This window comes from Syngnathoides biaculeatus, chromosome 5 (genome assembly GCF_019802595.1).
Source record: "Syngnathoides biaculeatus isolate LvHL_M chromosome 5, ASM1980259v1, whole genome shotgun sequence".
In the NCBI taxonomy this organism is placed as follows: Eukaryota; Metazoa; Chordata; class Actinopteri; order Syngnathiformes; family Syngnathidae; genus Syngnathoides; species Syngnathoides biaculeatus.
In genome coordinates this window covers 15,305,455-15,321,707 of record NC_084644.1, presented here as the reverse complement: position 1 = coordinate 15,321,707, position 16,253 = coordinate 15,305,455, and the positions used below count along the sequence as shown (strand labels likewise).

Here is a 16,253-nt window from a genome sequence, read left to right as displayed (position 1 = left end):
TACTGGAACATTTGATGAACCAAGAACGGTTGATGCACCATTGGGTGAGTCTTTTTTTCCATACTCTTGATTTCCCACAATGGCCCTCAATTTTTCGTGTCGGCCCTAAATTTTTTCCATGTCAGCCCTAAATTTTTCGTGTCAGCCCCTAAGAATGCCCCTAAAAAGCCCTTAAATTTTTTTGGTCAGACTGAGTATGAACCCTGATACGTTTAGTGCCACAAAGCATATAGCTATAGAGTAATCCCTCGTTTTTCACAATTAATTGGGAACAGAACCACCCGCAAAGAGTGAAAAACCGTGATGTAGTGGGAATGTATGTTTCTGTGGGTACCACAACATTTAAAATCTGTAAACAGTATTTGTACTTTGCATATTTGAGACAAAAAGCAGTATTTTGTTAAATCTTTAATTATAAATCCTTAAATACATATAGTATTATAAATTTAGACTATGAGCATAAATTATAAAACACTATTACTGTATGGTTACCATTCATCACGTGGAGACTCTTCTGCTGGAGGCGCTCGTGATGTAGCTGACATTTTTACCATTGAGATGGGGAGTTGTGTGTGTGTACCAGAATGTTTAAAATGACAACATTACTTATATTTTGCATACTTGAGACAAAAATTACAACAGTACAAGTGTCTACTTAAACAATAATAAAACATTTTTATTGCACTACGGAAATAACATTCCTCACTCGGAGAATCTTCTGCTGGAGGCACTAGTGGGTTTTTTTTACCTTTGAGATGTTTTTTTGTGTGTTGGGGGAGGGGTACAAAATGTTTAAAATATGTAAACAGTACTGTACATATTTATACTTTTCATATTTGAGACAAACATTTTCAACAGTACAAGTGTTTAGTTAAAGCTATTAAAACCCTGGGCTGAACAGTAAATTTTTTATTGCAGTATGTATATAATTAACATTCCTCACTTGGGGAATCTTCTGTTGAAGATGTTGATGGTGTAGGTGAGGTTTTTATCTTTGAGAAAAACATGTTGATGGGGAGTTGTATTTTTTTTTCCCCCTTCTGCTTCAAAATTCCCCTGTACAAGGACATAACCCCCTCAAGACAGTTGCTAAACTCATTATCTCTTACCATATTGTTATCAATATCTTGTACAAAATCACCTGTATAGCGACAATCTTAAAACATACGGTAGCATGCATGCATGCTATTTAAAAAGGTGTGATGCTCTGACGCATGCGCAATAATCACAAGGAGATTTTTCAGCATGGGGGATTGTTCAGACCGTCACACCGTTTTCTCTGGGCCCGAGCTCAACTAAGATTGACCGATGGTCTAATGAGTTCACATTTCAAATTGTTTTGGGAAATTCAGGACATTGTGTCCTCTGGACCAAAGAGGAAAGTAACGATTTGGACTGTTATGAATGCAAAGTTCAAAATCCAGCACCTGTGATGGTACGGGGCTGTGTTAATACCAGTGGCATGGATAACTTACACAACTGTGAAGGTATAATGCTGGAAGGGTATGGACAAGTTTTGGAGAAACATATACTGCCATCTATGGAACATCTTTTTCATGGACATCCCTGCTTATTACTGCAAGACGATGCCAAACCACATTCTTCATGTGTTACAACAGCATGGCTTCATAAAAAGAGTGTGGGTACTAGAATGGCCTGCCTGCAGTCCAGACCTGTCTCCTATTGAAAATGTGTCGTGTATTATGAAGTGTAAAATCCAATAAAAAAGACTCCAGACTGTTGAACAGCTGAAGCTGTACATCAAGCAAGAATGGGAATAAATTCCATCTACAGAGGTTCGACAATTAGTGTCTTCAAATTCCCAAACATTTATTGAATGTGAAAAGAAAATGTGATTTTACAGTGGTAAACATGACCCTGTCCCAGCTATTTTGGAATGTGTTGCAGCCATAAAATTCCAAGTTAATGATTATTTGGGTGATACGGTCGAGCAGCTGTAAAAAAGCGTTAGCCTCATAATTATGAGGGCCAGGGTTCAATCCTGGACCTCCCTGTTTGGAGTTGGCATGTCCTCCCACGTGCCTGCGCGTGTTTTCTCCGGGCATTTCCTCCCACGTCCCAAAAACGTGCAGTCATTGGAGACTCTAAATTGCCCCTGGTTGTTGATGATGAGTGCGACTGTTGTCTGTCTGTGTGCTCTGTGATTGGCTGGCAACCAGTTCAGGGTGTACCCTGCCTCCTACCCATTAACATTTGTGGTACACTCCAGCACTCCCCCGCAACACTTGAGAAGTGGCTCAGAAAATGGAAGGATGATGATGATAGATGATTGGCTAAAAAAGTTCATCAGTTTGAACATTAAACATCTTGTCTTTGTAATCACTTAAAGGTTAAACATGATTTGCAAATTGTATTATTCAGTTTTCATGTTTAACATCCCAACTTTATTGAAATTGGGTTTAGGGAGTTGGGTTTTGGCCTTTGTCAATGGTCAGTGGTGACTATCTTTGTAAATGCAGTATACAGTATTATGTTTAAAGTGGTCATTCTTAGCTTGTATTGAGGCTCTAAAATTCATCACAGACACAATTTCTCATTAGGTGATAATTTACAAAATTTTTTTCCAAACCATGTCCCCAGACTAATACTGTGAAGTGTAGTCTACATTATCACTGTTGAGAGAGGAGATTTATATTTTAGTCCAGAAATAAATTAGCTTTCCACTGTCTGAAATGTTTGCATTTGAAAACATTGATGCAACTGAAATATGGGGCAAGAGTAACACCTCACCTCACCTATGGTCATGAGCTGTTGGTCATGACCGAAAAAAATAAGATCACTGATAAAAGCAGCTGAAACGAGGTTTCCTCTGGAAGGTGTCCGGGGGCTCTACCTTAGAGATACAGTAAGAAGTTCAGTCATCCGATAGGGCCTCAGAGTCGAGCCGCTGCTCCTCCGCATTGCGAGGAGCAAGATGAGGTAGCTGAGGCATCTAATTGGGATGCCTCCCGGACACCTTCCTGGTGAGGTGTTCTGGGCACGTCCCACCGGAAAGAGACCCAGGAGACAACCGAGTACATGCTGAAGAGACAATGTCTCTCGGCTGGCCTGGGAATGCCTCGGGATCCTGAAGGAAGACCTGGATGAAGTGGTTGGGGAAAGGGAAGTCTGGGCATCCCTGGTAAAGCTACTGCCTCCGTGACCTGACCCAAAGAAGATGGATGGATGGATGGAAGAGTAACACCTGCATTTGGCTGGCAACCAGTTCAGGGTGTACCCTGGCTCCTGCCTGAAGATAGCTGGGATAGGCTCCAGGACTCCCGCAACCCTTGCGAGGACAAGTGGCTAAGATAATGGATAGATGGAAAGAGGAACACGATAAAACATGCACACACACAGTCGCACGTACCTTAGTAAATAAAATTTTATTTTTGTGATTCAGACCAAAAGGAAAAATTTATTAAAAATAAGAATGACCTAAGTGTGCCTCAGTCCATGATGACTAAGTCAACAGTCATATTTTAATTTCAACAACAGCCCCTGTGATGTTGAGGGGAAAAGCATAATAAATATCAAGGCTACTCAGAATGCGTGTTTGTGGCCTAATGGAGGTCAAGGCGAATACAGAGGCTCATTTACGCTGGACTTGTGTGAATGACGAGGGAAGCTGGATTGGATGGACGGGTTTCTTGCGGGAATCTGGTGACACCCTCTGGACTGCTGTGGGCAGCAGTTGGTTGCGTTTGATGATCTGCAAGGCCAGGTGAGTATTCCCTGAAGACATGGACAGAGAATCAGTTTTGATGTACTCATGTACTGAACTAACATGCTGTGTGTAGAAATGAAAGCGGACTTTGGTGAAAATTTCTGAAAATACAAATGCGTGCACTAGAGGGGTCCAGGGGCATGCCCCCCTAGAAATTTTTCGAAAAAATGGATGGCTGTGGTGCATTATGGCGATATCTGTTCACAAAATTCAGACAAAAATTGAAAGTAAAATTTCTAAGTCCTGACCAAAAATAAATTGGGCAGAAGTTCCCCAGGGGCCAAGCCGAGATTTTTTTGCCCCCCATGCTCCTATATTGTATTTATATTGTATATATGTATATTGTATGGTGGTACTGTGGTACCACCATACAATGGTGTCGTGAGATATGGGTTTAATTTGTTCCTTGACCATGCATGTAACTCTACACACTAATTTTTTTCTATATTAACATAAATGGAAATGCCATTAATCTGTTGCAGCCTCAAAATAAATAAATAAATAAATAGAATAAAACACTGAGGAAAAATAGCACTAAAATATAGAGACGGGCAAATACTGATACGAGGTATCATACTCGTCCCAATATTGGTCTTTTTTCATGGTAGCAGGTACTTGTGAAGGCTGCGAATACTTAAGGCAAGAAAATCTGATCAAGTAAGTCATCCTCACCAGTAGTTCGTGGTACACTGGCTATTTGTCACATTGGAAAAATCATCACATCTCAAAAAGAAGGGTCTTTCTTTACATGTCATTGCATTATTTGAAATGATATGTAATGGACGTACTAAGAGTGTCAGTATAGGTATAAGTGGTATCAAACATCCAATTAGTAGTGCCCCTACAATTATTTTAGGGGAGCAGAAGCCAAACAAAAATCCTCACCAAACCTAGCAATGCCTGTTGCTAAAACTACTTCTACCTCGGCCGTCTGGGGATAGTACATAACGAAGTTAATTAGGGCATCCCCTACCTAGAACTCAAGTGGGATAAATTGGTCTTCAAGGTTAATGAATAAAGTACACAACTGACCCTAACCAATGTGTTGTTGCACCATGGGTGTTACTAACTGTTGTTCAATGTGCTGCTAAATTCACTTTCATGTTTTATTTGTAAATACATTAAATATGTATGAAGTAAAATGCTGAAAATATGTAAACACTGAGGGCAACAGGACTGAATTGTAAAGATATGGCGTAAATTCTCAAAAGTTTCCTGATTCTGTGGGAGGGGCTAGAAAACAACGACATGTCATCATGTGGCTGGTGCATGTACCCCACGATAAACAGCGGCTCAAATAAAGTGTTTGTCACCATTACGCGCACTAAATATAGTTCTCATAGGTGCTATTGAGCTGAAAATTTCATCAGATGTTGGGAACAACCCTCGTAATCCATGCACAAAAATTACAACAAATAAGATCAGGAATTAAGTTGTAAAATTTGTGAAATGACAGGGGAATTGAACTGAACACGAGAAAAGCGAGGTACAAAAAGCCATGGAAAGCCAAGCAAACACCTCAAATCAATCAAACACCAATCCAACCCCTTGTTAGTGCAAATGAATATCAGCCGGTTCAGTCCCAATTGAACTACAAAAAGGCTGCATTGCCAAAGCGAGGGAAGACATATCATGGATAAGAGTAGAACCTGTTGTTGTGTTGTTGCAAAACAAAACCATGGCATTGGTTACAGGCACATCTCCAAGCTTTTGAATGTTACAATAAGCATTGTTGGGGCCAGAATAGGTAAGTGGAAAGACAATCATCATCTTCTTTCCCTTTCAGCTTGTCATCTTTTCCCATGTGCACCTATCTCCTACATCAGGGGTGCTCAATGAATCGATCGCGATCAGTCTTGGGCGATCGCGGGATGGTGTGCCCCCCCAAAAAGACATCAGCCACTGTTCCCTGTAAGCGGCGCGCGTGCGAAATTGTGCACCGCTGATGCAGTCACTTCGCAGATATTCTGCGTTGTGCGCAAAAAAAAAAAAAATCCAATGCAAATTATATCCAAAGTATAACACATTCAGTATGTGGTATTTTGCAATGTGACTCAGCGAGTGAGGGATGACTGGTTGTTACATCCAATGGCCCAATTCACATAAGTACTGTAAAAAAAATTAAAAGAAGCAGGCACTGGTTTCTTTTAGGCACCACACGGAACTCTCTCTAACAACGACCGCTGCTCCGCCACACACACTTATTCCTTGTTTACCCTACACCCCCCCCCCCCCCCTTACAAATGTTACAGTACTTATGCACCTTGTGTTTTATAATGACAGTGTCCACCACCGCTCCTTTAGTTAGTAACACAGTCTGGCAGGTACTGTTTGCCACAAGGAAAACAGTGAGTAATGTAAAGTAAAGGATGTCTATCAGAGAGGAGCATTAAAAGAGGCTAGATGAGGTGGCTGGGGCATCTGATTCAGATGCCTCCGGGACGCCTCCCTGGTGAGGTGTTCCGGGCATGTCCCACCGGAAAGAGACCCCGGGGATGACCGAGGACATGATGGAGAGACTTTGTCTCTCAACTGGCTTGGGAATGCCTCGGGATGCCTCCGGAAGAGCTGGAAGAAGTGGCTGGAGAAAGGGAAGTCTGGGTATCCCTGCTGAAGCTACTTTCCCTGCGACCCGACCCGGAAAAGCGGTGGACGGATAGATGCAAACCAAAATGTTTCTGTATCTTTTCCTCCCCTTAACACCATACCAACAAGGATTATGCACATATTTGTGTTAGAATGCCAGTGCAGACAGACTAATTTTAAGAAAAGCTAACTGCAGAGTGAACATAGTTTAAAATAAGAGGTAGCAACTGACCATTCTGTAGCTCCAAGTAGACTCCTAACAGGATGGCTTCTGGTGGAATCTCCTTAGTGTTCAACATAGATGCTGCCTGAGAAAGACAGGAAACAAGATGAACTACAACTTGTCAAAGCATACAAAGGCAAGTAACTTCATCGGAACAATCCACTTTTGAGAAACATTTCCTGTGGAAACTAAGTTGTATATGTGGAAATTAATTTAAAAGTACAATACAGTGCCACCGAGAAATATATATTTTTTTAACTGGGCAGCCTGGTGGGAGACTGGTTAGAGCGTCTGTCTCACAGTTCTGAGGACCGGGGTTCAGATCCTGGCCCCACCCGTGTGGAGTTTGCATGTTCTCCCTATACCTGCGTGGGTTTTCTACAGGCACATTGGTTTCCTCCCACATCCCAAAAACATACATGGTAGGCTAATTGAAGACACTAAATTGCCCGTACGTGTGAATGTGAATGGTTGTTTGTATGTGCCCTGCCATTGTTATCCACTTCAGGGTGGACCAACTGCTGTCAGGTTACCAGTGACTGCCATGGTTACCTGTTGAAGACACTTGCGGGCTTTGTCATATTCACTTCGTAAGCAGTATGTGCTGCCCAGGTTAAAGAGCATCATGGCCCGAGCTGAAGTCACACTGCTGGGATAACAGAGAGGGGTCTGCTTGCCAGCTGCAAAGACAGGAAAAACTGTTAAAAAAAAAAATCTCTTCCTTGATCATGTATTTTGGGATGTTTTGCACAGTATATCACCATCATGTGCTATTTACTAGTATTCCTAAAAGTACTAGGATTCATCCTTATATTTGGGTTGTTCTGGTAAAAGTTCTAAGTAAAATGTACTTACTAGATTCAACTGTTTCATCTCCTTTATCAGAACCTGCTGAAAAAAATAATGTATTTCAATTTTACGTAACACAGTACAGTCTATAGTATAGTATTGTATAGTACAAAAATATCCAACAATCAGGGTTTTGGAATGGTAAAGAAAAATCACATAGTATGTGGGGGCATTGGTGGGGGTTGTCTCACTCTCACACACACAATATATATTGTGTGTGTATTGTCGCAAATTCTTTAGAGTTCATATCATACATTTAGGACGAACATATCCAGTTTAAGGATAGAAGACCAGTATTAAATCAGAAAACAAGTCATGTTAGTAGTTTACAAATAATTATTGTTGGGTGGATGATTACTCTAGTATTCTACAAAATATGTATAGAATAATCAATTCCCAAAAGATTAGATAGCGACCGTGATATAAGTGCATTGGGCTGCAAAAAAAGTGCTTCAATGTAACAGACAATTGGCAATAACTGATGACAACACACCATTAATCATTTGTCAAAATGAGGTTCTACTGTATTTGTGAAACTAATAGGTAAACTGTAACCAACTACAATTCCAAAGTAATGTTCCAAACAGTGCTTATGTGAAAAGCAGTAGACCTGGATCTTGCTCACTGGTCAGGACCCCAATTGACACGTCAGTGACATTGTCTGGATTGAGGTGCATGATGGCATCGGAGATCCTCTCCAATGAAATGAGGGCCTCGGCCGCATAAAGGTGACCAAGGAACCTGAAGGCAGAAGAGAATAATTTAAATCAGGTTGAGTTGTGCGGCCAAGAAGCCCTTTGCAATTGTTCCTGAGCTTGGAGAAAGCCAAACGTACAACTTACTTGAGAGAGCCTGACACCTTCGCTTGCTGGAGCAGTTTTTCAGCATGGTTTAAAGCAATTAGGTTGTCTCCTAGTGCTAAAGCAACGTAGGCACTACATGCCAAGATGGAGCACCTACATTTTAAACATGGCTTTAATACTGCATGTTTCTTGCACAGGAAGATATAGATCCGTTGGTCAAAGTACCTGAGGTTTTCCACTTCCTGTTTTCTGAGAGGAGAAGATGGTGCAGCAAAGAGTAACCTGTCAGCCTCCTGCCCTTTCACACTACAAATCAGATGAGGTTCATCGGAAGAGAGAATTAAGAAATATGAGGGTGGTTTCCAATGTAAACAAGCAAGCAACACACATTAAGGGAATTCACTCTGTTATTTGCTTCTACTGAAAAATGTTCAATGTAAAAATGATTAATTGTAAGCACTACATACTTGAAAGAAAGGATATGTACAGTGAAAAAAAATAAGTATTTGAACACCCTGCTATATTGCAAGTTCTCCAACTTAGAAATCGTGGAGGGGTCAAATTTGGAGTGGGTCAAAACCCCACCAGGAGTGTGTGCAAACCTGGTGAACAACTACAGGAAACGTTTCATCTCTGTAATTGCAAACAAAGGCTACTGTACCAAATATTAACATTGGTTTTCTCAGATGTTCAAATACTTATTTGCAGCTGTATCATACAAATAAATTGTTTTTTAAAAAAAAAATAATAAATTAAAAAATCATACATTGTGATTTATGGATTTTTGTTTTTAGATTATCTCTCACAGTGGAAATGCACCTACGATGAAGATTTCAGACCTATCCATGATTTCTAAGTAGGTGAATTTGCAATATTGCAGGGTGTTCAAATATAGGGTTATAAATGGTGGCATGATCATATGCACACACATACTGTACATCAGGCGGATGACTGGTGAGCACCTATGCCTCACACCTCTCTGGGCCGGGGTTCAAATCCCGCCCCCACCTGTTCTCATGTTCTCCCTGTGCCTGCATGGCTATTCTCCAGCCATTAAGTAAGTATAGGTTTATTATTTTCTTGGAGACCCTAAATTGCCCATAGGTGTGATTGCGAGTATGAATGTTTGTGTGATTCTATGTGCCCTGCGATTGGCTGGTAACCAGTTCAGGATGTATCCTGCCTCTTGCCTGAAAATAGCTGAGATAGTGTTTTATAACCACTCCCTGAACACTTGTGAGGATAAGCGGCTCAGATCATGGGTAGATGATTATTTGCTAAAAAAAATTAACCCATTCGTGGGCAGTGTCACGTTTTTGGCACGTCATGATTTTAATGGATTATATCCTTAAGTATATCAAAATATTTAAGTGTTTTAATCTGATTCTGATTTTTGGGAAGATCTACTAAGAAAACCCAAGTACCCTCTCACGGGCAGCGTCCCATTTTTGGGACAAGATTATGAATTACTAAAGTTATCATATAACTTAACCATAAACGAAAAAGAAGTTATTTCTTTGATTGTGGCCTGTTAGGAGACTTTTATCTCAATAATGCAAAAAATTGCCACCCTGCCCTTGAGTGGGTTAATGTCCATCAGTCTGAACAAATGTCTCTGTAGTCTATTCCATTGCAGTCACCTCATTAACACAGGGGTTATGTTCCAAACCATACCTTTGTTAAGTAAAATGTGTGTAGTTTTTTTTTTTATATATTTTTTTCTATTTACAAGTTGTGTTTTTTTCCATTTACAGGACTTTTTTCCCCATTTACAGTAATGTATTTTTTGTTGTCTTTTTTCATTTGGAGTGTTTTTTTTAATTTTCAATGTTTTTTTTTCATTTCTTATATATGTTTTAAGGCTACTGAACCACTAACCACACACTTTATAAACCTTTCTTAGACAGGCATTAATATTCTCACATTTCTCTTGTTGAAACACTCAACACTCTCTTAATGCCAGCAGTGCCGCAAATCATCCTGGGAGGAGGTAAATAGCATTTGAATGCATGCTTTGTGACCATTATTTCATGAGTCATTCTTTTAGTTTTATTATTCACTCGTTATGCTATTCTGTTTGTTGTGGTGTGATAATTTTTGTTTCGATCTGCAACTGTGTACAACATCGTAATGGCCTACCTACACAGGCAGTGTGTGAGGCATTGTAAGGTTCTCTTGCTTACAGATGTGAAAAACAATTATTCATCACTGCCTTGTGAGCACCATCACATGGTAGCTTACATCCACGCTAAAACGTGCTGGCATGCATGCTAACAGTGTAACCTGTGTGTTCAAGTGTACAAGTCACACAACATTTGCAAATTTTGGAACTCAATGTGCACACAAGGTGCACCATATTTTAAGACACCATGTCTAATGTGGTGCCTCAACTATTTATACGCGAATGTGAGATCTCTATGATTGTGAAAATACAGTACATAAAAAAAAAATCCTCAAGGCAAATATTGAATCTGTGGTACTCTTTCTAGGCATGAAACCATACCGTTGCTCGCAGATACTTCTGTCCTCAGTCTAGCCTCCACTATTCTTTCCCCATAACTTAATTGTGTGGGTCATCAACTTTATTCCTCTACAGTTTGCACAGCTCTGCAAATCGCCTTTCTTCTTAAATTTGGAAACTAAGCACACCTTTCCTCCATTCTTCCGACATCTTCTCGCCCGCTAGTGTTGAATAAGTTGGTCAAAACTCCACTGCTATCTTTGCAAATTGCTTCCATACCTCAACAGGTATGTCATCAGGACCAACTGCCTTTCCATTTTTCATCCTCTTTAGTACCCAACTTCCCCTTACTAATCATTGCTACTTCCTGGTCCATCACACTTGCCTCTTCTGCTCTTCCTACTTTCTTGTTTTTGTATTTCAACTTCTCAAAGTATTCTTTCCATCTATTTAGCACACTACTGGCAGCACAACACATTTCCATCGCCATCCTTAATCACTCTTAGCTGCTGCGCATCCTCGCAATCTCTATCCCTCTGTCTGGCCAACCTGTAGAGATCATTTTCTCCTTCTTTCGTATCCAACCTGGAATAGATGTCATTTGCCTCTTGTTTAGCCTTCGCCACCTCTACCTTTGCCCTACGACGCATCTCAATGTATTCCTTACGCCTCTCCTCGGTCCTCTTTCTTCACTGTATAAATGCTGGCATGATCATATGCACACACATACTGTAGATCAGGTGGATGACTGGTGAGCACCTATGCCTCACACCTCTGTGGGTCGGGGTTCAAATCCCGCCCCCACCTGTTCTCATGTTCTCCCTGTGCCTGCAAGGCTATTTTTTTCATTTTCCACTTCTTCTTTGCTCTTTCCTTGGATGACTTCCTCTATTTTCTCCTTCTCCCCTTTACTACCAGAAGACACACCAAGTTGTCTCCTGCCTGTCTCTCTGATTACAGACTAAATTAGTCCAGTCTTCTGGTTGCTCTTCCTGTCCACCGAGAGCCTGTCTCAACTCTTTCCGAAAGGCTGCATAACATTCTTTCTTTCTCAAATTCCACCACATGGTTCTCTGCTCTACTTATGTCTCCTTAATCTTCCTCCCCACTACCAAAGTCATCATCCTACACCATCTTATGCTGTCAGGGTACACTCTCCTCTACCACTACTTTACAGTTACTAACCTCCCTCAGATGACAACGTCTGCACAAAATGTAATCCACCTGCGTGCTTCTACCTCCGCTCTTGGAGGTCACCCTATGTCCGTGCCTCTTCTGGAAAAGTGTTCACTCCTGCCATTTCCATCCTTTATGCAAAGTCCACCACCATCTGTCCTTCAAAGTTTCTTTCCTGGATGCCGTACTTACCCATCACTTCTTCATTGCCCGACTCCTTTATCAACATGTCCATTACAATCTACACCAATCACAACTCTCTCTGTCTGGGATGGTCAGAACTACTTCATCTAGTTCCTTCCAAAATTTCTCTTTCAACTCTCGGTCACATGTGCGACATAGCTGCAAATACATTATATTATATATTATATTTCAAGTTTCATTCTCATCATATGATCTGATACACTTTTCACCTCCAAGACATTCTTAACCAACTCTTCCTTTAAAATAACCTATACGAACTTTCTCTTCCTATCTACTCCTTTTCCTTTCGGCTTGTCCCGTTAGGGGTCGTCACAGGGTGTCATCTTTTTCCATCTCAGCCTATTTTCTGCATCTTCCTCTCTAACCCCAACTCCCCTCATGTCTTCCCTCACCACATCCATCAACCTTCTCTTTGGTCTTCCTCTTGCTCTTTTGCCTGGCAGCTCCATCCTCAGCACCCTTCCACCAATATACTCACTCTCTTGCCTCTGGATATGTCCAAACCATCGAAGTCTGCTCTCTCGAATCCTGTCTCCAAAACATCCAACTTTGGCTGTCCCTCTCATGAGCTCATTTCTAATCCTATCCAACCTGCTCACTCCGAGCAAGAACCTCAACATCTTCATTTCTGCTACCTCGAGTTCAGCTTTGTGTTGTTTCTTCAGTGCCACCGTCTCTAATCCGTACATCATGGCCGGGCTCACCACTGTTTTGTAAAATTTGCCCTTCATCCTTGCAGAGACTCTTATGTCACATAACACACCAGACACCTTCCGCCAGCTGTTCCAACCTGCTTGGACCAGTTTCTTCACTTCCTTACCACACTCACCGTTGCTCTGGATTTTTGACCCTAAATATTTGAAATCCTCCACCCTCGCTATCTCTTCTCTCTGTAGCCTCACTCTTCCCCCTTCACCTTTCTCATTCACACACATATATTCTGTTTTACTTCGGCTAATCTTCATTCCTCTCCAGTGCATGTCTCCATCTTTCTAATTGTTCCTCTGCATGCTCCCTGCTTTCACTGCATATCACAATATCATCTGCGAACTTAATGGTCCAAGGGGATTCCAGTCTAACCTCATCTGTCAGCCTATCCATTACCACTGCAAACAGAAAGGGGCTCAGAGCTGATCCCTGAGGCAGTCCCACTCCCACCTTAAATTCTTCTGTCACACCTAAGGCACACCTCACCATTGTTCTGCTGCCATCATACATGTCCTGTACTATTTTAACATACTTCTCTCCCACACCAGACCTACGCATGCAGTACCACAGTTCCTCTCTTGGTACTCTGTCATAGGCTTTCTCAAGATCCACAAAGACACAATGTAGCTCCTTCTGACCTCCTCTGTACTTTTCCACTAGCGTCCTCAAGGCAAATAATGCATCTGTGGTACTCTTTCTAGGCATGAAACCATACTGTTTCTCGCAGATACTTACTTCTGCCCTGAGTCTAGCCTCCACTACTCTTTCCCATAGCTTCATTGTGTGGCTCATCTCATCAGCTGCAAACAGGAAGGGGCTCAGAGCTGATCCCTGATGCAGTCCCACCTCCACCTTAAATTCTTCTGTCACACCATTGATCCCTGATGCAGTCCCACCTCCACCTTAAATTCTTCTGTCACACCTCACCATTGTTCTGCTGCCATCATACATGTCCTGTACTATTTTAACATACTTCTCTCCCACACCAGACCTATGCATGCAGTACCACAGTTCCTCTCTTGGTACTCTGTCATAGGCTTTCTCTAGATCCACAAAGACACAATGTAGCTCCTTCTGACCTTCTCTATACTTTTCCACTAGCATCCTCAAGGCAAATAATGCATCTGTGGTACTTCATGGTAAAATAATTTAAACCCTGCCCCTAAACTTCTAGCCTTACTACCCTTCTACCTGCCCTCTTGGATGCACAATATATCAACCTTACTCCTAATCATGTCAACCAACTCCTGAGCTTTTCCTGTCATAGTCCCAACATTAAAACTCCCCACACCCAGCTGTAGACTCTGTGCAATCTTCTTCTTCTGCTAAAGAATCTGCTTTCCTTCTCTTCTTTGTCTTCGACACACAGTCGCTGGATTTCCACCAACACTTGGCAGGTTAATCGTGGCAGGGGCGGACATTAATCCGGGCAATGACGGTATGGGATTTTTGAGATGAACGTTCATATTTGTTTGGCAAAGTTTTAAAGCGGATGCCCTTCTTGATGCAACCCTCTGCATTTATCCGGGCTTGGGACCGGCCTACAGATTGCACTGGCTTGTGCCCCCATAGGGCTGCATTACTTTATTATACTATATACTGCAACAAAAAGTCGTGGTGACCCGATGAAAATTTGGAGGACTGCGTCATGATCTACTCTTGGAACATTGGCAGACCTGTGTTTGCTCCATCCAAAACTCCACAGCGTTGCTTCATGTGCAGCAAACAAGATATTTAACTGTTTCTTAGACCACAGTGATATTGTTCCAAGTTGAGTGTGTTATGCCTCAATTAAATCACGTGTGAAAATTAACCGAAAGTTAATCATAATTTCAGCGATACATGTTATTTAGCGTATGTATTTGAGTGACAGGTGAAAGGTTCATCTCCAGTGGACCAACCACAGAGTCCTGCAGCTAGAGAGAGGGTCTACATTTTCAATTTGAGAGGCATTAAAAAAAAAGGGGGAATAAAGATATCTATAATAGTTTTGAAAGTTTTTCATGAAAGGCCTTGTGAACCCTTTGGAATTTCTTAAATTTCTAGGTGGTGATGAGGCTGTGTAGTGGCATCTCATCTCTTTTAGTTTACACTTATGCAATCTTATCGCACAGCACAATTCTATGAGATAAATGCTAGGAAATCGACAGCCACTGCAGCCTGGTATTCCTGAAAGAGGATCTCTTCATCTGTGGTACCTTCTCAAGGTTTCTTATTTTGTTCCCAAATGGGGTTTTGAGTTTTTCTGTGCACCACTGGGGGGTTTAGATCTGGGAATACTGTCAATCTTTGTCAATTGTGGACATGTGAAGCCATTTGAGACTCATTTATGAATAAGGTCTATGCAAATAAACTAAACAAAAAGTTTATTTAAACGATCCATCCATCCATTTTCTGAGCCACTTATCCTCACAAGGGTCACAGGATTGATGGAGTCTATCCAAGCTATTATTGGGCAGGATGTAGGGTACCCCCTGAACTGGTTAGAAGTGATTTGAATCCCGGTCATTAGAACTGTCAGGCCAACGCTCTCATCAGTTGCGCCTCTGTGCACCCTACTTAAGCCTACACTATACAAAATTATTTCTTCATATTTTGATAGAGCAGACGAAACATTCAAGGTACAGGGAAGGAAAATTTAAGAGAACTTTAGATGCAGTGTGAGCTGGGCCATGGCCCAAGGAGGGGAAGCTTGGTGATCTGATCCCCAGCTATAGAAACTGGGACTAGGCAAGAAAGGAGCCCGAGAACTTTAACTGATTGACCCGCCTTTGGCAGCCAAAACTTAAACTAAACTCTATGATTGCATGTTAAATGTGCACAACTATCAGGACACATTTTGGACCATTTCCCTTAATAAAACAATTGCAGATCGGGGAAGAATCCTGCAATGTCTGGTGTGAATAGCTCACTTGAGCTCTTGCCCAAAGGATCTCTCTCAGATTGGGGTCAGGTCTTTGACTGGAACACTCAGGAACATATTTTCATCTTCTGATGCCATTCTGTTGTTGATTTTCTTCTGTGTTTTGGATCATTGCCCTGTTACATGCGTGCATGCGAGCGACTGACTGACTCTTGATATATAGTGTGTGTGTGTGTGTGTGTGTATGTGTGTATATATATATATATATATATATATATATATATATATATATATATATAGTTTCTTTACCGCTTATCCTCACAGGGGTCCCGGGGAGTGCTGCAGCCTATCCCAGCTGCCAATGGGCAGGAGGAGGCGGGGTACACCTTGAACTGATTGCCAGCCAATCGCAGGGCACATCCAGACAAACAGATACAATCACAATCACACCTAAGGACAATTTAGAGTGTCCAATTAAAGCCCAAGCGTCATCCCTATAAACATTCTAAAATAGATATTGTAATAAAAAAATACATATTAACTTCAATGTCTATATGAAAAAACAAATATGAGCAGAGAGCACGTCATCCATGCGCAAAGTTGCGGAAATGTCATTCGACATCCAAGTGGTTGCCATATTGGCTGCATCTTCT

At 41.5% G+C, this 16,253-nt stretch overlaps 1 protein-coding gene across 8 annotated transcripts in view; it reads right to left on the bottom strand.

The window, feature by feature from the left end:
• Positions 1-3,367: 3,367 nt before the first annotated feature.
• Positions 3,368-16,253, bottom strand: part of cnot10 (CCR4-NOT transcription complex, subunit 10) — a 65,318-nt gene continuing 52,432 nt past the window's right edge. For 7 of the 8 annotated variants that reach the window (XM_061819413.1, XM_061819412.1, XM_061819410.1 and 4 more), the window contains 7 exons: positions 8,414-8,494; positions 8,228-8,341; positions 7,996-8,126; positions 7,392-7,427; positions 7,089-7,216; positions 6,546-6,621; positions 3,368-3,735 (listed from right to left, as the gene is read on the bottom strand). In XM_061819413.1, the coding sequence (XP_061675397.1) occupies positions 3,593-3,735; positions 6,546-6,621; positions 7,089-7,216; positions 7,392-7,427; positions 7,996-8,126; positions 8,228-8,341; positions 8,414-8,494 (709 nt within the window). In that variant the 3' untranslated portion in view covers positions 3,368-3,592. The remainder of the gene's footprint in view (positions 3,736-6,545; positions 6,622-7,088; positions 7,217-7,391; positions 7,428-7,995; positions 8,127-8,227; positions 8,342-8,413; positions 8,495-16,253) is intronic. The other variant, XM_061819408.1, reaches the window with a different exon arrangement.